The sequence below is a fragment of the Limanda limanda genome, chromosome 1 (assembly GCF_963576545.1).
Source record: "Limanda limanda chromosome 1, fLimLim1.1, whole genome shotgun sequence".
Taxonomy (NCBI): Eukaryota; Metazoa; Chordata; class Actinopteri; order Pleuronectiformes; family Pleuronectidae; genus Limanda; species Limanda limanda.
In genome coordinates, this window is record NC_083636.1 from 10,990,810 (window position 1) to 11,014,285 (window position 23,476).

At 40.1% G+C, this 23,476-nt stretch overlaps 1 protein-coding gene across 1 annotated transcript in view; it reads left to right on the plus strand.

Annotated features, from left to right (window-relative positions):
- tbc1d22a (TBC1 domain family, member 22a) overlaps positions 1–23,476 on the plus strand; it is a 126,308-nt gene that overhangs the window by 23,101 nt on the left and 79,731 nt on the right. The window contains exons 6-9 of the mRNA XM_061075729.1: positions 4,174–4,244; positions 13,053–13,181; positions 15,785–15,850; positions 20,835–20,949. Coding sequence (XP_060931712.1) covers positions 4,174–4,244; positions 13,053–13,181; positions 15,785–15,850; positions 20,835–20,949 — 381 coding nt within the window. The remainder of the gene's footprint in view (positions 1–4,173; positions 4,245–13,052; positions 13,182–15,784; positions 15,851–20,834; positions 20,950–23,476) is intronic.

Consider the following 23,476-nt stretch of genomic DNA (forward strand, 5'->3'; position numbering starts at 1 on the left):
CTTAGTGACATCTAGTGGTAAAGTTGCGTGTTGTAGCTGAATACCCCTCACCTCACCCTCTCCTTCCTTACATGAAAGATAACCTGTGGAAGCCTTCATAAAAACTCAAAAGGTGTTTAGGTTGTCCAGTCTGGGCTACTGTAAAAAACATAGCTGCCTCCGTAGAGATGACCTGCTCCCAATGTTAATATAAAGTATTTAAATATAAAAGACCCATTCTAGAGTAAAGAAAACCACAATTCTTACAATTTAGATGAAACACACTGGGGAAAATGTAACTTGTATTATTTTATATTGAATTTCTGCCAATACATCCTTTTCACATAAATCTTCCACACTCAACCTTTAACACCAACTGGTGATCACATTTATTTAGTTATTAATCTATGATGTCGGATTTTCCCGCCCCTTTAATCCTGATGTCCTTGCTATGCATGTCACATTACGGATTTTGTGTTGTGTGTGAACTGCGTGCGCGCAAAATGTTGGACTTTTTGTCAATGTGTTTAAACACACGTCTCCAAAACCTTAGAGTTAATAAAACATACACAAAGTGCTTCAAGTGTTAATGTGTAATGTGAGTGCAGGACAGTGAGAAGGGAGGACATGCAGCAGGGTGATGCATTGAATGTAAAGGGTACCCGACAATTAGGTCAGTTAGAGGTTATAAATATCGGATTAGTTACATTTTCTGTTAATAGCTCGGCCCTACGGGCTCCTCAAACAGAGATCTCGATTGCTCACTTTTTTCATATTGAAACCATCGATTAGTGTAGAAAAATGGACGACCCACTTCACCCGCTGAATACAAACGTCGCTATCTTGTGTAGTCTGTGCTGTAGCAATCAATGTCTGGAGCACTGATATTGAGGTCCTGCCAATACACACATTTGACCAATTGCAAGCCGGTCTTTGAAGTCAATTGTTTTGTTTCCCACTTGCCTTATTTCAGAGTGGTAAGAGTTGTCTCAAATGACAGAAACCATGTTTGAGGAATTTGGTCCATGTCCCATCAGCTACCATGAAGGAGGCAGGGTTTATGACCTATACTGCAGCCAGCCACCAGGTGGCGCTGAAGATGCTTTGGCTTCACTTCATGTTGTTCTTCCTTATAGACAGTGTAAGAACATATGAACAGATTTTCATACACTGCCCTCCACATGTCAGATGAAGAGACTATCCATTGAGAACCTGCAGCGCATTCGCTTTTATGCTCTGTGTCATGTCTGAGAGAGCTTTTTTAAATCTTTGTTTTAAATGCATCTTACTGCTGCACACTATGCCTTGGGGTAATCAAAACCTTCCCATACTCTGGGGCTCTGTCAGCCTCCAAACCAACAGAGCCATGCCGTGCACTAGATCACTGTATTGGATTTCTATATAATTAAAGTCACTGGGGGACAAGGTAAGAGAGAACTTTTAAGTGGAAGATGCACAGGAACTATAGGGAATAAATAGCTACTCCCATCAGTTGAACAAGCTCTAATGCGTTTCACTCAATTTAGCCAATGGACTTAGCCCATTGCTGTTTAGGTGATTGCTATTTCCTATTCTGCTATCTGTCACTGACTCTCCATTGCATTTGCCTTGAAGAACAGGCACGGCAGAGTAATTTGGCAGCACTAATCAATACTATTCACTCTGTGCGAAGGGCTTATCAATTTCCAGCCAGTGGTTTGAATAAGAGTCAAAGAATTTGGCTTATCCATTAGGTTTATTTGCTTCTTTTTCCCCCCGTGCTTTTCTGTCTGAAAAGTATTTTAAGACAGTTCCATTTCATTCGCACAGAAATCAATTTACGCTTCTGCCCTTCACTCTTGAATTGCAGGTAAAAACAGTGGCAGCGCAATTACAAGTGAAAATCACTGTGTTTTTATGTTTGTCTCGGTTCGGCAGTGGCAACTCGTCTTATTGAATGCTAATAGGGGGTTTGTAGACTTGCAGGGTCCGGGAAGAGGGAGACCTATCTGTGAATAATGGATGAGTTAATGTCATTCAGAAACCCCTTGCTCCTGAAAAACACAGTTATCTTTAATATCCTAGCCTCCTTTGTGAACTTGAGCCCATTTTCCACTGGTCAAAAAAAAACCCCCACTATCATCCGGCTTTTGTCTGCAATGGGAAAGGATACAATTGGCATTCACTCCAGGGTCATAGGATTTTGCAGACGAGACAGGATTTTTCTCAACTCAGTCTCTGATCGGCAGTGATGAAAAAGAGACACGGAAACAGAAAGGCAAACTCTTCTGCTGGCAATGGGAAAGGAGTCAATTGCCTTTTTCTCAGATTTTGACCACATTTTAGTATCGGTAGGGGTGCAACGATTAGTCGACGTCGTTGACAAAAATCGATGACAAAAAAAGTCGTCGATGAATCGTCGGTGACGTCATAGCGCGTGTTTCTCGTGCCGTGCAGTTGAACTAAACGTAGTTTTACCGGAGGTGCTGATAGAAGTAGCTGAGGAGTGGGCCATCTCGCTCCCTTCCTATCTCTGAAAGTCGCGCATGTGCAATAGCGACAAAACATGGTCCAATGTCGGCCTCCGCTGCAGCAGCATCGCGTACCAGAAAGTAAAAAGTTCGGGAGAACTTCACCCGTAACAGCCCGAAAAAAACTACCTGCAATATTTGTACAGCGGACCTGCTCTCCATGGAAGCATGACACGTGCAGTTGAGGAGGAGGCACGTTTGACATTGTAACGAGGCGATGCGGACTCGCCTCTGTCAGATGTTATATATAAACGTATATACCCGTGCGCAGGATTCTAGAATCCATTACAAAAATATGATTTAAACTTTTTTTTAACGAGTTTAAAAGTGAAAAGTTATCCTATTGCCTGACAAACGTCTTTTTTTAATCACAATTATTTAGTCAAAAGTAGACTGTAGTTTCTTTTGTTGATGTTTTTATTAATGTTATTTTCCCTGTCCTTTTTGTTAACTGGAAAAATGGATACTTGATTTTTAATTTATTTTTAGTACCAGCACTTGGCCTGTTCTTGGTTCACAGTAAAAATGCCATTTTAAAACTCCAATTTGCACCTCTCCTCTCCGTCAGATTTATTTTACATTACAACCCATCGGCTCCCCCCCCCTCCCACGCAGCCCGAGGAATCCAAGTCAATAATCCACTTCTATCCCATCACATAATTTCAGTCGAGGGAAAGACACACAGACAGGGAGGAAAGTTTAGATAGGGAGGTTATGGATAGACTACTGGTTGTTTAACTGAACGATTGATTTAGCTGCTCACTTATCCAATAATGGGTTCGAAATTGTTTTTATTGGGATTTTTGTGTGTCATGTAAACAGAATTATTTTATCGCAGCAAATATATGTTACAAAGACGTCCAAATTTAGTTTAGCATGGGTGACTGTTGAGAAAGTGTGTATATGTTGATAAAAACTCAAAATGTTACAATGAAATTGTATTGTTTATCTCCTGCACCACATTCTGGAATAACTCCGTAGTAGTGAATACAAACAGCAACTCATTGAACGAACAGAAAACTGATGAACCAATTTTTTTACTTTAAACATAATTTATTATTGTTCTTCTATTCTCATTTTCCTTTAAATGCCGCCGTGTCTTAATTTCCTAAGTAATTTGAGCGATTTGTCAAAGTATTTTAACCCTGCTTATGTGGTATTAAAATAATCCCATTGCATACACTTTTAAAGACGCTCACATTGTTATGAATAATTTGAAATGTATAATTCAATAACTTCAACAAAATATGTGCTAGGTCTCAAACTAATGATTGTTTTCATAATAATTTACAAGAAGCAGCAAATCATCACATCCAGTAAATGTTTTGAAATTTTACTTAAACATTATGATAAAAAAATACATTTCTGTTTGACTGATCAATTAATTGAGTGATCATTACAGCTCTAATATGTACAAAGTGAAACATTTCACTGATTAACTACTCAGTGCTCTGTGGTTGATCAAATATTTATAGACATGTTTTCAAAATGACCTCAGACATGTTTTAAGCCTTTTATACTGAAATTTTTGTTTCCTTAGTGGCCAACATAGTGTAGATGCTGATCTGGGTAGATCTGTCAGAAACTCATATTGGCTTATACTATGAATGATGTTCTAGAGGGAATCCGTGTCTTTGTTGAATCTCAAAATTAACTCTCTGGTATTTTGGTTGTGCTTTTTCAGACGAGCTACGGAAACTCAGCTGGTCTGGAATCCCAAGACAGGTCCGACCGATCACGTGGAAGCTCCTCTCGGTAAGTGTGACGCACTCACATGCAAATACAGTTAATATACACTGTGCATTCAAGCTCCAACACAGTGAGACAATCACTAATCTGTGTAAGATGTAGACACACTTGGATACAAAAGCACTCCGAGACAAAAACCAGTTCAACCTCATACCGCAGGGGAAGACACAGATTAATCAAGTCCATACACTTGCACACACAAATAAAATCACACAAATAATTAACACATTACAGCAGATCTTAGGCACACACACACACACACACACACACACACACACACACACACACACACACACACACACACGCAAAGTTGCTGTCATGTTGTATTGGCGTACCCCCTCCCTTTTATGATTTATGGAGACTGGTTATAGTCCTGCTTTTTTTCCAAACTTCAATAGGGAAAATTAATTGCGAGGCACAAATAATTTATTCATGAGAGGCACTGTGTGTTTACTCATTAAGCTATTGTTGTGGTATACAGCTCCTAGTCTGCAGAGAGAAGACTGGCTTTTTGAGCACCATGACTCTTCCATTAATTACCGCACAATAGCTAATGTGCCGCAGAAAAGATGTCATAAATGGTGTGTGTGCGTGTTTGTGGTTTTTTTTCCTTCTTGTGGTGGGAGGGTTACCTACTGGGTGCTTTAACCATTAACGGCTGCTTTGTTTATTGCTCGACTGAAGCGAAGGCTCATAGGGCTGTATGAAGCACTGGCACTAGTGTGGGCAGCGGGGTTCAAGGGAGGATAGGGGCACCTTGGTAATTTAACTGTTTGTGTGTATTTGTGTATATATGCATGACTGGGTGTTTCATCTTTCTATAAATCTTCTATAGAATGTGTTGCATGTATGTGTGGGCGTGTATACGTCTTCATTCACATATGTTTATTTTTGTTGTATACATATGTGAAGAAAATGCTGCAGTGAACCTTGGGCTAATAATGCACTGATGGCCTATGGCCTGTATATATAACAGCTGGACCGCCTCTGCTTCCCTGCAGAGAAATTAAACTGGAGGCTGCGGAGGAAGGGATTGTGTGGAGAGCAAAGAAGCAAAGAAAACCACAAAATATCTCGAAAGTATTAAGGAACAAAACCACAGTCGGTAGTGTAAAGAAAAAGAAAGTAAAAAAAAAAATGATGACAAGAGAGAAATATCCTCCAGCAGTTCTTCCTCCAATGTTAATCAAATCTTAGCCTCAAGGGAAAAGTTTGACATTTTGGGAAAGCCAACTCGACAATTAGACCTTCAGTGGTGCTGATGGTAAGGTTTGTGGAACTTTGGAGAGATCCAGTCTTACTGTCTCCTCTTGATTTCCATCTTTATGCTAAACTAAGCCAATTGCCCTGTGGCTCTGGCTCGAAGACGCAAGTGTGGGATCATTCTTCTCATCGAACTCTTACTAAGAAATTTAATTTGCCAAAATGTTTCTACAAAGTTATAATTCCCCCGAAGTCTTAACGTGTAAAATATTCACCCTGTGTAGCATTGAAAGCTTGGCGTAGCGGTCGAAGTATGCCACTTGCCGCTACACGCACAGTTGCAGCTGAAACTATGAGGTCTGACTGTCTGCATTGACACTAACAACTTCATGCCCTGAGTGTGCATGTGGCAAATAGTACTACACACAGCTATACAATGCAGCAACAGGGCAAATTGCCAAGTTAGAGATCTCTTATGTTATTATAAGAAGTGTAGACATTTATTTTGGTTAATTATGAAACTAATTAGAATATGGTCAGCCGCCATATTCTAGATTATTAATAGGACAGACAACTGGTCTATTAAAACCCTTAGGAGTGGTTCACTGTTTTATCACAGTATATGCAAGTCTTAAAGTTTTCAATTTACCTTCGTCAGAAAAGCCCTTTAGTCGAAATAGAAATAGTTGAATTGGTCAGTGCAGCTTAGCTTCGGTAGCGTGGGCACTCATTGTCATACAAAGGGTTAGTGTCAAAAAAAAAAAAAAAAAAAAAGATAATTTTAGAGTAATTAATCCTTTTTAATTAGTTATTCCATCTGTCCCTTTTGTGCCAATTAGGCAGATTCAGGTCATCATTATTTAATTTTGTCATGAGAAATCATTGTAACATATATGTCTGGGGAATCCTGAAATAATTGGGACATTATCCATCCGACTTTTATACTAATGTATAATTGTGAAACAAGTATTAAATGGCATTATGTGTAAACTTTCAATGCTATATAGCAGACTGTAACTCATCTTCATTGAGGACTGAATTTAGATTAAAGTGTTGGAGTTATTTTGACATTGCAAACCTCCATAGACCCATAAAATAATCTTCACACCTCATGAGTATTTCAATTGCTTTCTAGATCTCGTGTCTCGTGCAGTCTGAATTATCTCAGGGTTAAATCCAAGGTTCAGATTAAAGTGAAAAGTGGGCACGGTGTCAAAAGCTATCATATCTCGTGAAGTTTCATAACACTTGACTGCCTTTTCTGTCCTGTGTGGGGTATGACCCAGTGGAGAAATAGATAGGAGGGGATCAGGCTCAAAAAATCTATTCTCCCTCTTGCGCACACGTACACACACATTGAGACTCACAGCCCATACTGAATTCTATAACCTTGTCCGAGGCACCTAATAAAACTTCACTCCAGTGAAGTCCCTTGTGCCCTTCTCATGCTCACCAGTGTGCACCAACTTATTTGATTTTTTTCCCAGCAGGCACGCTTGAGCCCCCCTCCTTTCCTTTACCTGACACAGACGAGAAACAAGATTTCCCACTGTGGTCAGCACTCGGCAGCGCTCTCCCAAGGGCCTTCATTTACCACCACATCACAGAAAGTATCCACTCTCATTAGGCAGAGTGAAAATTAAATTGCAGGCAACTTTTAGGTTGACTTTAATGCTCCCTCTACCTCTGTCCATGTTTTCGAGCAGCAGCCTGCACAGGTCGCCCCCAGCCCCAGAAGCACATCCGGTTAAACCACCCGTTATTTCAGAAATAATACCTTTTTATTTAATTTGTTTAAAGAGCACTTGGTGTCCGAGCCTTGAGCAGAAAAGGAGGAAATTAAATGGATTTTCTGCTTTGTGAAAGAATGTCAGCCTTTGGCAATATGTACATTTGCTAATGGAGTGTGGCTGTTAAATGTGAAGTAGTGGGAGAGGAGAAAACTAACTGGCTGTGGAAATATTGATAAGGCTAAAGGGTTAGATGAGATGTATCAAGAAGCAGCGGCAGCAGGGACAGATTTAGCGATTATTATGTTAAACTCTTACCTTACAACAGCACGCATAATTATATCGCCTGAGAGAAAAGATCAATGTGATTTCATTCATTTGAGGTAAAGTTGTACTAAACCGCCACACTGTAGAGGCATATTATAACTCGCTGGAACATTTAGTTCCATTTCAGTTTGTACACTAATACCAGAGCTCATGAGAAGTTCAACTTCACCTTCACCTCAAATATAAACAACTAAGACCTTTAGTCAAATAGCTTTTCTGTCGACAAACACAGGTCCAGAAATTGAAAGATGTGGCCTATGTTTGTATATATTTACTCATTTACATTTGAACTATCAATCATATTCTTTTGTGAGTTGTAATAAACCTGTGATAACACCGATTATACTGGACAATTAATAGGGAAATCATGTGTTGGCTTGGATCTGTAGATCTGTAATTACCCAGATTTTGCCCGTCCAGTTCTTATTTTATCAGTAATGATTTCTTACACCAATTTTTCGCTGGACCCATCTGTCTTTCTTGCTCTTTAATGGTGAGCTGCTGGACCTTAAAAACATCCATAACATTTAGACCACCCTTTAAAATCAAATACTCATTATTCTTTTTGTATGGATGTAGATTCGGGAACCTTTTTTACTGTCTTCGTATTGTTGGGCCTTGGTGGAGGTCTGTGCTCTAAGTGCCATTCTTGTTTCACACGTGTCATTTTTTTCATATGTAATTGATTCTCAATGCATGTTTCCATACACAACAAAACTAAGCTTGCCCGATTTCTGACATTGTTCATGTATAGACTCAGAGACACATTTTAAAAGTAAGTATAATTTAGTTTCTACAACTTTCGCTGAGCTTTCAGCAGGGCAGTTTGTTTTTAGTCGGCTCTGCCAGGATGATGTGCTCCTACTAAGCAGAAGTCAATTAAGACTGTAAAGGCAGAAAAAAAGAGTTTAATTTAAATTCCCCAAATGGATTCCCTAAGCATATTTCCCCTGTTTTTTACGGAAAGTTTACTGATGTGGAGGATTGAGCAGTAGAATGTTGTGAGGGAGAATGAGGAGACGAACTTTCTGGAGGCTGACAAACTCAAAGCTTTTAGCCTTCCATCTCATTAGCTATTTTCTTCTAATCTCCACTCACCCTTTTTAACCAGTCGACCACAAAGTAGATGAAAATTTGTCACTCAGATTCCAGGATGAATTCACTTGAACCGTGGTTATTTTTAATGTTGTGCTTTTTAAAAGAAAGGCGAGCTGCATGCTTTTTATTTCAACTCAGTTATTCTTGAAACTTAAAAAACTGTAAAAAATATATGTATAAGAATTTAAATAATTTTGAAGCATTTACAGGTGAGAACCAGGGGAAAATTACAGCTAACATGTATTACAAAATCGACCATCTCTCAAAGTAATATGATTAGTAGTTAAAAATATTATTTGGGCCAATTCTTCATTAATATGTCTAAAAACAACAAGACCTATATATTTTGTTGACTCTTGCACTATGCAACGGTGTTCAAACTCGGGGAAATCCACAACATTAGTCAAGGTAACAAGACATTTAATTTAAGTCGCCTTTTATGTGCATCTTATCTGTTTCACCCCTGACTTTGCCCGTCCCTTCGCTCCACGTATGAATGATGTCGTAGAAACATAAGCCAGTTAGACAGTCAGGTTTTTTCCTTCCACTGTTCACATTAGTCACTAAATGTGAATACAACCTAACTATATTACCTAATCCGTGAACTGGATTTGCACCTAAGGCGTGTGATTTTATTCGGCAAACTATGTCTTTTGTCATTGTTTTGAATGAGAGACCTCTAGTGGCTGAAGTTACATATTTTACATTTAACAGTTATGATAAAGACAGGGAAGTGTCATACCCTTTACATTCGGTTCATAGTTTGTTGCGTGCGTGCACTAATGCAGCTGCAACATGACTGACCTCGACTAAGCTGTTTATTAACCTTCCAAACACACGCACTATTTGGCAGTGTGTACCCCCCACCGGTGCCCACTGCTCTGTAGCTGACCCTGCTGTGTTTGTGTTTGTGTTCTTGTGTCATGTGTGTTTGCACATGGAGCAGTTCAATCATGTGATGATGTGTGGACTTTTTGGCAGAGAGGCAGCGAGATTATGGAAATCGTCCCAGTTGGTGCATCATCCTGGTTCCTGCCGGCACAAATGTGAACATTTTGGCGGACTGGCAGAAGTCAGGGAGGTGGGGGCAGGAAGTGTAGATGAGTCAGGACTCTGCTTCCTTCGCAGAGCTCTGGCCGAGCAGTGGCCGAGCAAGGATTCACATATTGCCCTCAGCATTAGTGAGTGAAACCAGCAGATCAAGAGAATAAGAAATACTTTGTATGATCCTCACAGAGAATGAGAAATGTTAGGCTTGGTACAGCCAGGTGTATATGACGGTTTCTGTCTGCAAGCCAAGTGTGTAACCAATAATCCATTAGACTCTAGAGTTCTCCTGAGGCCTTTACCAAGAAATTTGAAAAAATCTGGACAAAAGAAACCTTTTGCTGCTTTTTCTATTGATTTTCTTTTTGACAGTGGCCCAATAATTCATAGTCTGTGCGTGTCTGTATGCTTGTGTTATAAAAAAGTGGTAGCCTGCTTCCAAACACAACAGACAGTGAAGTCGTCACAAAGACAGAAACGCACACAGGTAACAAACCTTGATCACCCTTTAAGGCCTGTTGTGTTTTCATGTGTTTTCGCTTCATGTGGAAAAGTATCTCTGAAGGTGCAGGTAGAGGAGTTTAGTTTGATGATGATTCTACTAAAGCCAATCCAAAACAGAGCTGTTTCTGAACTGCAGCCAAATGGGCTGTCAGAAGAAAAAATGCTCAGTTTAAATTGTTAGTGATGTCAAACAAAAGAAAGAGACACAGACAGTTGAACAGAGCATTTTCTACTGTGTCTTAAAAACTATGTGCAGCCTGGAGCAATGGAATTTTAAAGGGGAAATATACTTACACTGCTCATTGGATGGTCCAATAGCTTTGGAAACTGTATTGTGGGGGTTTGTTTTCGACTCAATCTGTAACTTTCTCAAACCAGCAATCTGATGTAGAAGGTCTTCCGTGTTTTTCTGGAAACGTACAATGTTTTCCCCATTTCAACATAAGGTCTCCCTCTTTTCTATCATGGCCGATCTTGACTGTGGCTGGATCAGGTATAAACATTAGCACGGTCAGACAAGATGTCAAATTAACCACTTATAACCTGACCCCCTATGTTGACCTATATGTAACAGAATTAGCTCCAAGGTCCTTTACTTTTGGGCTTTAAGGAGGTCGCAGCTGCATCTATTGATAATCTTTAATGGATGGCGTTGTCTCTGGTTGCACCCAAGTGTGTCACTTTATTTACATCCTATTAGACGTTATTCAAAACATATTGGAAAAGTTTGACAAAAAATATGAACAAAATAAAATCTCAAATCAAAGGCCACTTACTAGTTTTTAGTTTTATCTTGAACCTTCAATGGATCAGACCCCTGTGTCATCTTGTGGCTCTTCCTTTGGACCGAAGTTTCTTATTACAACAATTAAGTTAGTTTATAAAAAAATCCAGTTATTGTGTTTTTGCGAAGCTTCTAACAAAAGATTTACAAAAATAGGAAGAAAGCCTGGTTGTCATTGCTAAGTATGAACTCTCTGGGCTCCAAACTAATGATGCAGGAGAAGAAAAAAAAGTCTAAAATTGGGGACTCATTCTAATTTATACAGTATTTATTTCAAGTAGACATTATGTTAATCCAACCAACTAACTGTCAGCCATATTTTTATACATTTATTAAATTAATTGTAACGTGATTTATACAAATTGGCTTAAATTACGAAAAAAGGTTGAGGAACGACTGAGGCATGAACTCTGTGAATCTCTCCAGAAAAAAAACACAGACTTGTGCGCACAAGGCATTGTAAAACATGTCACAGCTACATGAAGGACATTTCTCTGGGAAGAGCCTGACAATCCAGCTTTTTATCACGGGGACAAGTTTTCAGGGCCAGCAGTCACGTTTGAGTCGTGTTTTTGAAGATTTTAACTTTGTGAATATTTCAGAGCCCCTGGTCCCAGCTCGCGCTTTTAATAGACCTTAGATTTGTTGTTCAGTTTGGAGAGGACTTTCTCATCGTTGCATAAGCCTGACTGCACAAGGAGGATACACACTTTCACAAATGTGTACTTGCAAACTGTCTGACAAACACACATACAGACACACACACACAGAGGGAAAGGTACCTCCCCAAAGAAGCAGAAAGCATTTGGGTAAGCAGCCGCAGAAAGTTTTCTTTGCAAAGTGAGGTGTGTCATTGATAGACTTTGTAATCCCCGGTGGTGGCGTTTGGTTTCTGATTGGCTGAAAGACTCGGAACAAGACGAGGGCTTAGAACAAGAGTTTTGAAATAAAGGCTCATTAAATCTTATATACTGACAGATAAATAAGCTTGAGACATGAAACACTGTGCGGTCTCTGGGAAGGTGGTCTGACTGAGTATTTATGGATCTCAATTAACGAGTCCCACGTGGAACCAACTCGAATATCAGTGTTGTTTAAAACAGACAGGTTTATTAGTTTGGAGACCATCACCAGTGACTTTGTGGTGCTTTTGTTTCAGCCTATACTGCTTCCTATACAATGCCACAAGGCATAACAAAAGTTTAAAAAAATATGCCTTTAGTTGTAATTAAGATTTCAGGAAAATGATAAAAAATAGCTTTCTGCAATTTATACAAGATTAACTCCAGCGTTCCCAACAGTCATTTAGATTTGTGTAGACCTGAAACAGCAGAACAAAGCTTGACTCGCTCTGTCCAAAGCATACACTCTTACAAATGCCTGTTAACATCTTTAAATTTCACATATTACCGGTCCTCATAAATTGATCTGAAGAATAACTGTGCATTTAAACAGCTAGTTGCACTGTTCTCCCCATAAAACTAGATAACGTTGTTTTAATGCCTCAGTGTTTCTTTAGATATCATTATTTCTGTTACTGAAGACCAAATGACATTGTATTTACCCAGTTTTAAAGGTCTCTACAGGTGTGTCCATCGATGTGTTATTGTGCCTGTGTGTCGTTGCTAGCAAGAGATGTAAAGAGAGAGAACGCGTGGAGTCAGGAGAGACTGAGTGAATCAATGTCCGGCGCTGCCCTGCTATTGAATAAGATTTAACCTCTTCCAAAAAAAATAACTGAAATTATTATGTGGCCACAAACAAATAAGTGTGTGGGAGTGTAGAAATGAATTTGATTCTTTATGAAACGCGAGCAGGTCAGAGGATGCCAACTGAGTAGGTGCTCCTTCATATGGTGCCCAGGATGCACTTGCATTCACACTGCCAAAAGAATTTGGCCAGTACACATTTGGGTGAGTTCAGACCTGCACTTAGTACTGAGCACCTGTTATCTGATCAGTCAGGAGAGATGTTAACACCAGGTCGGAGCAGGGACAGCAGATCTCTGTTCAATACAAAAAAAATCCCCTCATTAGACTTTTCTGTCTTCTCTTTGACTTTCTTTGTCTTCTTCTCCTTGAAATCTTTCTCTTCATCCGTATATATCCATCTCTTCCACAGGGTTACCTGCCTGCCAACGCAGAGAGGAGAGAGAGCGTCCTACAGAGGAAAAGACAAGAATACTTCGGCTTCATCCAGCAATACTATGACTCCCGCAACGACGAGCCCCATCAAGACACATACAGACAGGTACTTACGCATACAAGCACACACACAAACACAGTCCCAGTACAGTTGACATGTGTGTTTTATAATGTCTTCAACATTTGACTTTTCATTTTAATAAACACCTGTCTGAATCCAAGAGCATGAAGGACAGAATGATCGACGGACGGCAAAGGATTACATTTCCATTAAAACTTCTTGTCCCTATTATATCCCATATAGTGTTTCCTCACCGCGGACTTAGGACACAAAGCTTTGTATGTGTATGTCTGTCTGGGTTTTGACAGGATTGGACCCTGCAGAAAGGATCACGAGAACTAGAACAATAAATGATGTGCTTTTTATCATGTCCTTTTCTTCCTCTCCCTCATATACTCATTGGACATTTGTCTGTCTGTGTGTCTGTCTGTATGTCTCTCATAGAGAACGTGTGTTCACGGTCTTTTCACAGAGTCAACTCACCCCAGGCTTCAGAGAGCTGCTTAAATGAGCACTTATATTTGTCTTTGAAAACAGTATGTGCGTTTACTCTCTCTCCCTCTCTCGCTCATCTCTCTCTCCCACTCCCCCACATACTCTTTCTCTTTTTTAACACTTGACAACTTCCTATTCATTTCAAGCAGATAAGAAACATCAAAGTGAGCTGTCGATAGCAAAAAACACACATTCCTCACACTCTGTCCAATTTCCCATTGATCTCCTCTACACTGTGGCAGAAAGCTGGCACACTTTGTTTTGAAGATTACTTGGATCACGTCTGGATAATTCTTATTTTTTGGGGTAAATTCGGCACATCCATCACTGTTTGTGTTGACAGGGATTTCTAGATAATTTCTTATTTGTTTGTGTGATAATGTTCGTTTATTCATATGTTTCTCTGGCGCTCAAATCCCACATGGCGGCGGATTTGTATGTCCTCTGTCTATACGTTTAAGTGGCTGTAGATGCATTTGCATACATATGTGCGTCTCATTCTCAGTCTTTGTAAATGTCTGTGTCAATATGGGTCCGTCATCCACCCTGAGTCTCTGTATCCACAGTCAATTTATTTTCTCTTTTCTGTCCATCTGTGTCTTTCATATATGTATGTTGTTGGTGATTTGCCAAAACAGCTTGTGTGTATGGGTGTGCACGGATTCATATGGATAACTCCATTGTGGAAGTCCCAGCTTGCACTGTAGTCCTTTTGAAGTTCTGCTGCAGTTTCTTTGTATCCCAAGAGAAAGCGCTTTTAAAAATCTTTTTTTGAGCCATAAGAAGAAAAAGATTGGCCTGGTGCTGTGTGTTTTAAATGACAAATTTAGCTCCATTAAACAATGCATTTGACCACCACTGTAGAAAAAGACTCAATTTCCCTTTCAGAGTAAATACGCTCCTTCCCTTCTTTAAAACACCGAAGGGACCTGATCCTTGGCCAAAACTGGTTTACATGCAGATTAGCATTGGGAGGAGAACCAAGGCACTTTACTGTTTACTCTTGTTAATGGTGAATCATACATACACCCATAATTAACATAATACACATGCATACAGAGGAGGGTATGTCTAGAAGCAGATGTCTCTATAGCTTCCCACTATCCAGAAATTAATTGCTATGTATCCCGCATAGGGATGTGGCGATCGAGGACAGAGTTGTGGTATTGATTGGTATCAACCAATCACAAGTCAGTCTTACCTGTCAATAATGACATTCACCCGGTTAGTATACCATCAAATGACTAATAAAACTAACAAACAAAAAATAAATTCTACTTGAGGTTGTTTGGGAAAAAAAATATTTATAGAAATTATTTAAAGTATTTTCACTTTATTTTGGCCATCTACTAACATAGAGGGGTGGGGCCTATTATATATATACTCCAGTCAGCAACCAGATGATCGAGGCACTTCAGCTTTACTTTTGGGGAGACATCATGTTGCCCATCGTTATATACAGTTTGTGCGTGAAGGGACTTCTGTGTGTGTGTGTGTGTGTGTGTGTGTGTGTGTGTGTGTGTGTGTGTGTGTGTGTGTGTGTGTGTGTGTGTGTGTGTGTGTGTGTGTGTGTGTGTGTGTGTGTGTGTGTGTGTGTGTGTGTGTGTGTGTGTGTGTGTGTGTGTGTGTGTGTGTGTGTGTGTGTGTGTCTGTCTAACATATCTCTCCCATGTTAGATCCAGATAGACATTCCTAGGATGAGTCCTGATTCTTTGGTGCTGCAGCCAAAGGTGACAGAGGTAAGGTTGAGAGTGCGGACAGGTTCTGTGGACACAACTCGACCTACAGTCCTGTCAAGCCCCACACACCCTCACAAACAGTCCGCCGTCCAGTCAGGACTGTTTCAGCTGGCTTGGCTCCATCCGCAGGGTCGATGCTCTGAAATGGTGCAAACGTGGTCTCTCCCTCACACACTCTCAAACACCTATCACAGAGACAAGTTGAGATTCATAGACACACATGCACATACAAGAGACCATGGCTGCTATCCATTTCAGATTCACCAAACCCCCTGTTTGCCTTCAATCAAGGACACCAATCCACTAACTGTTGCTGTCTCTCTGTCTCTGTCACTGCCTGTAATGGCCAGATCTGTGCTAGCCTGCCCGTTGCTTCAGTGTTTGTCTTTTTTTTCTCCCTCTTTCTCTCTGCAGATTCACATTGACATACCGAGAACTAATCCTCTTATTCCTCTTTTCCAACAAGCTTCTGTCCAAGAGGTGAGATCACCCCCAATCCCCAAATCCCTCCTCTGCACACACATCACCTCACCTAGCAGGGTTTTCCCTCCTCTACTTTCAGACAGATGTATACTGGTATCAACCAGTTACTTGAATCAATGTAATAGACGATACAAAAAAATCACTCAGACACAGAAAGAGTAAATGACAGTATGTGGTGTTTTAATGGCATCAGTGGCTTGTTGCATTAGCATAATCATACAACTGAAGGAAAATTGAAGATGTCCAATTATGTTTTTTGTACCACAATCTGCATCTGGAGTTTGAATTGGGAAAACCTTTGCTTCAGCACACTGCATGGTCTGGCCTGCGTCACTTACAAACAGAAAGACAAACTAAGACTATATCCATTCTACTAAAACAAATCTCTGTCCACTCAAGTGTTTCGGCTTCGTATCAGTTTTAATCTCTGTCATTACTTACACACCTGAAAACGCATATCAAGGGACCACTCGCATACTCCAGGCTTGCACATACATCGGAAGCATTTGTCAGTTGCAGAAAGAGCCAGGCTACACATGAGATTGCTCACGCAATGGCAATTGTGTCCTACGCATATAAGCAGTTGTGTCATTGTAGTATGCAGAATTTAACAGGGTAAGCAACATTGCATTCTATAGTAGGAGCCAATGGCTAATGTCCGTTGTTTTCTTAAAGAAGTGTGATAGGAGCCCAAAAAATGTTTTCTAGTTTCCTCAATTTTCAAACTTAAACAGGGTCAGCAGTTTTCCAAGGTCAGTTTTCAAAGGAGTTTGTAGTAGTGTGGATGTGGCTTTAGAACACATACAGAGGAATCCAAGGAGGAGTCTGCACATTATCAGATCCACACAAACTTTCACTCTGCTTAGCACTCGCATCTCTTTGTTCTACTTTGTTTGTTCTAAACAACAAAGCATGTCTTGTTACCGTTGGGTGCTGTGTTGCGGGGATATAAGAACTAATTATCTGAAAGACCTTTTAAGCATTATGTTTGATGAAACAGGAACTATCAGAGGTATTTAGGGAACATTAAGAAAACACACAGCAAGGCAGACATTTCTAGAATCTGTATATATTCACTCAGTTTAAGTTGCTTGAGAGAACAGAGTCGCTAATACCTAAAGTGTAAATATGGTGTTTTATGTTCCAGCTGTAATAAGAATACTTTTGTGTAGGAAGTTTGCTCATCAGGCCTGAGGGACTATCAGAGCTCCTCTCCCGACACAGCTTAACAAGGAAATTAACTCGACGGCATTCATATCTATGGGGTTAAGCTGATCTTATTATTGCAGTGCTTCTGGGAGGTCCTGTCATACATAGAACCACTGGCTTGAGAAGCAGAGAACTGAAAAACACCGATAGGAAAATCCCATAATGAGGTGCAGGCTAATGAGGTGGCCAGTGCTCTGGACTGCTCTGTGTACACACCTACTCATAGGTGTGCGAGAGAACACACACACACCGATATACATATGCATGTATTATAAAAGGAAAATTAGGAGACCTGCTATGATCTGTGCACTAAGGCGCACACATGAACAAGCACATTAATTCATAGTCACACATGGCGCCCCAGGCAACACCAACTTCTATTGCCCCAGTCTCGCACTGGTTGCAACTCAGGGCTGTGACCAGGGAGGTTAGGAGGGGGGAAAAATTATATCAGTACGACTACACTGTAGTGCACAGTGTTTCACCTGTCACCTCATTTTCCCCTCTCCCAGATCCAACATCTCTCTCCCTCTCTGTCCCCACACACCAGCTCTCCCTCCCTCTTTGTTTTTCCAAAAGAAAGCCACCGGTGAGCTTTGAAATATTCAAGCAGCGTGCTCCTCATATATTTTGGTATGCAACAGACTCCAAAGACCCCCTTTTTTTTATATGGTTTTGCTGCGGCGCCACCTAAAAATCACCTCTGCTTCATTTCATTAACTTGTTTGTCTCCGCCAACCTCCTCTCTCCCTCTGCCCCCTCCCTCCCACGGGCCTCGCTTAGATTTTGTGGAGATGGAAGGCAGCAAAACTGCCTGTTCCATTTTCAGGTAGAGAGGGATATTGAAGCAGTTCTGCACTGATTTCCTAAGTGCTATCTAAGTGTTTTGAGGTTTTCTTGTTGTGGAGAACAATACAGTCTTGACAGGATATTGATAATCAGCAATTACAATGTTCGCGACGAGGAAAGAAAGCCTACACTTCTGCCTCTGAATCCTGAACATAGGCAGAAAGGAAGGAAGAAGAACAAACAGAATTTCCTTTTTTCATTTAAATCAATAAAGTGATGCATTTGGGATGACCGGGTGCATCGTAGCAGAAAGAAAGTGTGTAGTGGTGTTGTTTAATTTGTTGGACATTTAACGATTTGAGAGTGGCCCTTCTTTTAGTCTGAAGACTTTTAGACTTGACCCTTATTATTAGAGTATTGGTGGTGTGGAACTAATGGGATGAGCCACACAGAAAACATGGGAGAACAGATCCGTTGTTAAAATCAGGTGAACATAATTTGTCCTTGGAGGACTGATCTCCTGTCCACGTATATGTGGATATTAAAAAAAAAACTTGATGCTGTCCAAAGGGCAGATTTACAGAATTGCTGTTTCTGTGTTAGCATGTGCTCATTTAAAACAGCATTTAGGAAACTGTGACGTCACAGTTATTTTGCTCATGCCCACTGTTGCTTTGTGTATATCATAACAATTGCAGAAAACAACTGGCATTGGCCTTGGCTACCAGTGTAGAAAGCAATATAGATTATCAATTAGAAGCGTTGCTAACCATTGTTGTCTTTGCTAGTGGGGATACTGCAGTGGAATTCTGTATTTTACAATGATACAACTGCCAACATGAGTAGGAGACAAGCTGTTATTAAATCATGCACATGCCCAGTGTGCTTGGGTGGTCACTTGATTTACGTTTTCAGCCGTGTTAGTATGGACTGGGCTTAAAACTGACAGGCAGTCAAAATGCACGTGTGGTCAGAGATTGTTTTAGTTTGAAATCGCCATTTTCAAATATAGACGTAGTAGTATGGATGTAGCCTCAGCTCACTGAGCATGCTCAATGTGTTCTCTGATATTTGACAAATTGTTGATGTAGACTTTCACATATTTTTATCTTTGTGTCTAGACTTTGATATTTATTAAAACAAAGGTTGTTTAATAAACAGAGGCGAAAATAATCCATAAAAACCCATCTGCTGTAGTGAAGACTAGGCTTGACTGAATGCAGGTTAAACATGAAGACAGCGTTGTTGTGGTTAGAATCTGAAGTTTCCCTATACCTTTGTTTTAAGTCTTTCACAGACAAACGTCACTACACACAAGAACACTGCGGGGGGCACGTCTTTGCCCATACCTAAGTCGATGTAGGCAGCATGTGTATGTGCACAGATTCACTCAAAGTTCTTCTGTGTGTTGGTGCCAAATGTGAAATATGTATGTCAGCGTTTGAGGTTGCATGAAAAGAAAGTCCCATTACTCCCCCTATGCTAGCACGAGCACCTCTCCTTGTTTGATGGATGGGGCTTTGATAAGGGATGAGGAGGTGTTGGGTGTGTGGAGGCAAGTGAAGGTGGTTGGAGGAGAGAGTGCAGTGGGAAGCAAGAGAGAGTTGCATCTTACCAATCAAGCTGTCTTAACAAATAAAAATGAGAGATTTGGCGTGCGGAGCTTCCAAAGAACGAAATTGTTGTGCTTGTGTATAAAACAATGAGCTATGAGGTTATTTGGAAAGTGACAGAAACACAACATATCCCCAAAAAATAAGAGAGCGCTTGATGGGTGTGGCACAGCTAGGTGAGAGTGTGTATTTCGGTGGAAAGCATATGCACCAGAAAAACAAGCTAAACATCAAGTGTCCTTTAATTCACTGGGGCTGACAGCATCTAACAGCCACCCATAACCAAGGTGGAAGTGTTTGCCTTGCAAAAAAATGTAGAGACCGAGAAAGAGAGTTCCAGCATGAACAAAATCTCCCCTTCTGTTCCCAAGTTATGGTGCAAATTAACGGCCAGCAGTCCCCATTAAATAAGCCAAGTTCAAAAGTATAAAAACTTGTGTTTAAAATAGTTTTTTGCAAAATTAACAACCAGTCATATCTTACTTAGTTTTGTATATGATGCTTTGTTTGTCATTAAGAAACAGTCTTGTGGTGCAGAGCTGTTGTGCCATCAAGCTTTCTTCTAAAGAAGTAAAGGTTATATTTTTATAGAAAATACATGTATGTCCCTGAGGACCAATACAGATGTTGGATGTATTTCCTTCCTCATAAAATATTCACAGACCTTTTTTTAAACAATAAATAACATGAAGACAAGTTTCTCTCCCTCTCTCTTACTTACTCTTTGTTAGCACATTGCTACGCTTTTTATACCATGTTGCAGCTGCCAACAGGTATTCTGTGGAGTGTCTCCTCTCCAACTGCTCTATAGCACTCTTAGTGGTCCAAAGACAAAAGAGATGATGATAATTAAAATTCAGTGTCTGAATTTGCATTTAATCCACATTACTTTATAACAAAAGAACATCAACTTAAAAATAGTTTTCTACATCTGTAGTCGTATAGCCAGACTCCCACAGCAAGTAAGGTGCTTCAGTTCAGCTGCTTTCTTCTAAATTAGCATGGCATGCCTCAATTTCTGCTCTCCACACATCTCACACTTTCAGAAATATACGCTCTTGTGATTATAACCTGTAATTCGAGCTCTAGAATTATGATTTATTCTCCTTTTTTAGATTAAGAGTCAAGTAAATGTATACGTTTTGCTTCATCATCAACGATCATTTGTGTTACAAATTTGGCAGGAACGTTTTTTTTTTTTTTTTTTTTTACTAAATGTTCTCTACTTAAGATTCTCTAACAAATAGAGACGTATTGCTCATCTTTTTCATAGCTTTCTAAATTGACTTTTTGTCTGTGTAATGTAAATGTATGTTTTTTTCCTGAACTAATGTTTTGACTCTTTCTCTCTGTGCGTGATTGTGTGTAAGATTTTCGAGCGGATCCTGTTTATTTGGGCGATCCGGCACCCCGCCAGTGGCTACGTGCAAGGAATCAACGACCTGGTCACGCCGTTCTTCGTGGTTTACGTCTTCGAATACATCGGTGAGTGCCATCTCTCTCTCTCTTTCTCTCTCCCTCTGTCTCTTTTCCATTTTCTCTTTCCTAGTCTTTTTTTTGATCTAAAAGTGAGGATCTTTTTTTATATTTCTTTTGCTGACCCTCAATGGAAAATGCTGTGGTTCTCAGTGCAGGGTGGCACCTTTCTATTGCTGGCAAGACTGAGGATTTACTCACTGGTTCACCACCGCAGGTCACAGGGAATCAACCCTTGGACCCTTAGGACAGTTTCTTTATTCACAACCTTTTGCCAAATAAACTCCACCTACAGCTCTGTCCCCTATGGTCCTGTCTTTTCAGTTTTTAGCTCTATAGACTATTTTCTTCCAACTACATTATCTCTTACCTCTTTTCAAACTTGCTGTCCTATCAATTCTATGAAAATGCCCATCCCAGGAGGAAAAGTAACAACTGTTTAAGTACGTAAAACTGATGCTCAGTTACTTGGTGACAAACCTCCAGTCCAATAGGTGGCAGTAATTTACCCCACACTAGCTTTCCAACCACCATGAAGGCACGATCAGATATACATTGATGCGAAACGAATATCATGTGTCAATGTTCTCCAAGGTTGAACTCCATGCGAAACCATGCTGTGGATTTGATTCACCACAGGAAGCGATTTGTTAAATTGGCCTCCTCCCTCGCACAGATTGGGAGTGAATGGTCAGCTGGTACATCAGCTAACTGCTACATTCACGTTAAGTAAGACTCTACCCTTAAAACTCAAAGAACTAATGTGGTTCTCTGAACAAATCCCGCCTCAGGCACAATACTGAAAACTTAAAATGCCGAAATAACTTTTGCTCTACATTTCTTTTAGATATTTTGTCCGAAAGGAAGAACATGCAGAATGAAACTGCCGTTGTGTCTTGTAGCGGCAGAGTCAAGGGGTTGTAGTTGTTGACTTGTGTTTTTGCAAGAAGAATGTCCATGAGAATATCCTGCAGGTGTGCAACCCGCATGGGATGAGTTGACACACTGATTTGTGGAAGTGCAAATCAATGAATTTGTTACGGGCGTGTGAATGTACTCGCGTCACCCCCTGCTGTGTGTGTTGAGGATGTGTGACATCTACGCAGATAATTGCTTTGTTTTACTTCCACAATTCATGCTAGTGACAGTAGAACCACATCTGTTAGCAGCTGGAGGAGAAATTAGGACAGTCTGTCTTTCAAGGGTGATTTTAATAGCCAGAACACACAAGCTACTCAAACATGCTTTCGTTACACCATCATCCATCCAGAAGGTTGGAGGAAAAGACAATAGTGACATGCAGTCATGATCTGAGTGTCAGTCATCATAAAATACTGTATGGATTATTTGTATAAATTTTCTTTTGAACCACATTAATAATTATATTTTTGTACGCCAGATATTTGTATCAATATTTTTTAACCACATTAATAATTATATTTTTGTACACCAGATACACAAAAAGGTCTAGAGCAATACAATAGGCAGACACAAATATATATTTTATCAAACCTCCATATTTTTCACAATCTGCATATTTTTTCCTACTTTTATTACAACTGCCAAGAGTTTTTGTGAGTTCTCTCTGGCACTAAGAAAACAGTTTGTTGTTTTTAATCAGTGTTTTTGCAGGCAGTGCACGGGAAATGTAAGAAGTCAATGCCTCTGCATGCCTTCTTTGTGTAAAGAGTTTTTCTATACATATTCTCTGCTTATTTAGCCTTTTGTGCGATGCTTTTGTCCAAAAAGCTTTACTAAACCACAATGCTCTGAACAGCACCTTATATAGTTCGGACCGATTGTAGTTGCAGAGACACAATTAGCATCCACATGTTTAAAATGCTGGGAAGTAAGTGAGAGGTAAGAGTCAGACTCTCCAGTACTTGTATTTACTGCAGTTTGGCAAACAACACCTGAGTTAAGCTCAGAGCAAATGAGGGCCTGTTTTACAAAGCATTTTTTTTCTGCTTCTACTTTGTTTTACTTCACAACAACAACACAGACTAAAGTGCAGTCTCCGAAATTCAATCAACACCTCAGCATAACGGTTTCAAGCAAACAACAACACAAACCATACCCTCCAGAGTTGTGTTTAAATGATGTGTAACGGTTCTTTTCATAATCTTAAGTCGTGATTCATTTGCTAAATTGAAAATACAAGTTGTATGAAGTGTATTATTTAGATGATAAGAAAGTGTTAACATGTCTCTGAGCCCTTATGACAAGTTTGTGTGATCGACTGATATAAAGCAGTGACTCTTTTTTTCATTTCTCCTCTCTCGTCTTTCACCTTCTCGTTACATATCTCCTGTGTCTTGTTTCATTTGCCGTTTCTCTCACCCCTCCCATCTTCCTACTCCTTTCCTTATCCATCCCTACCTCTGTCTGCATTTGTTTCTCCTCTCTCTTTGCCGTTCTCTGTGGGTGAGTCGGGCTTAGTGTCAGATCATCAAAGCATCGCCCCGCGCTTTGTTCCCCTGCATCTCCATGTGCTGATGAGCCTTGAACAACATACACAGCCAACAAACCTTCAAAC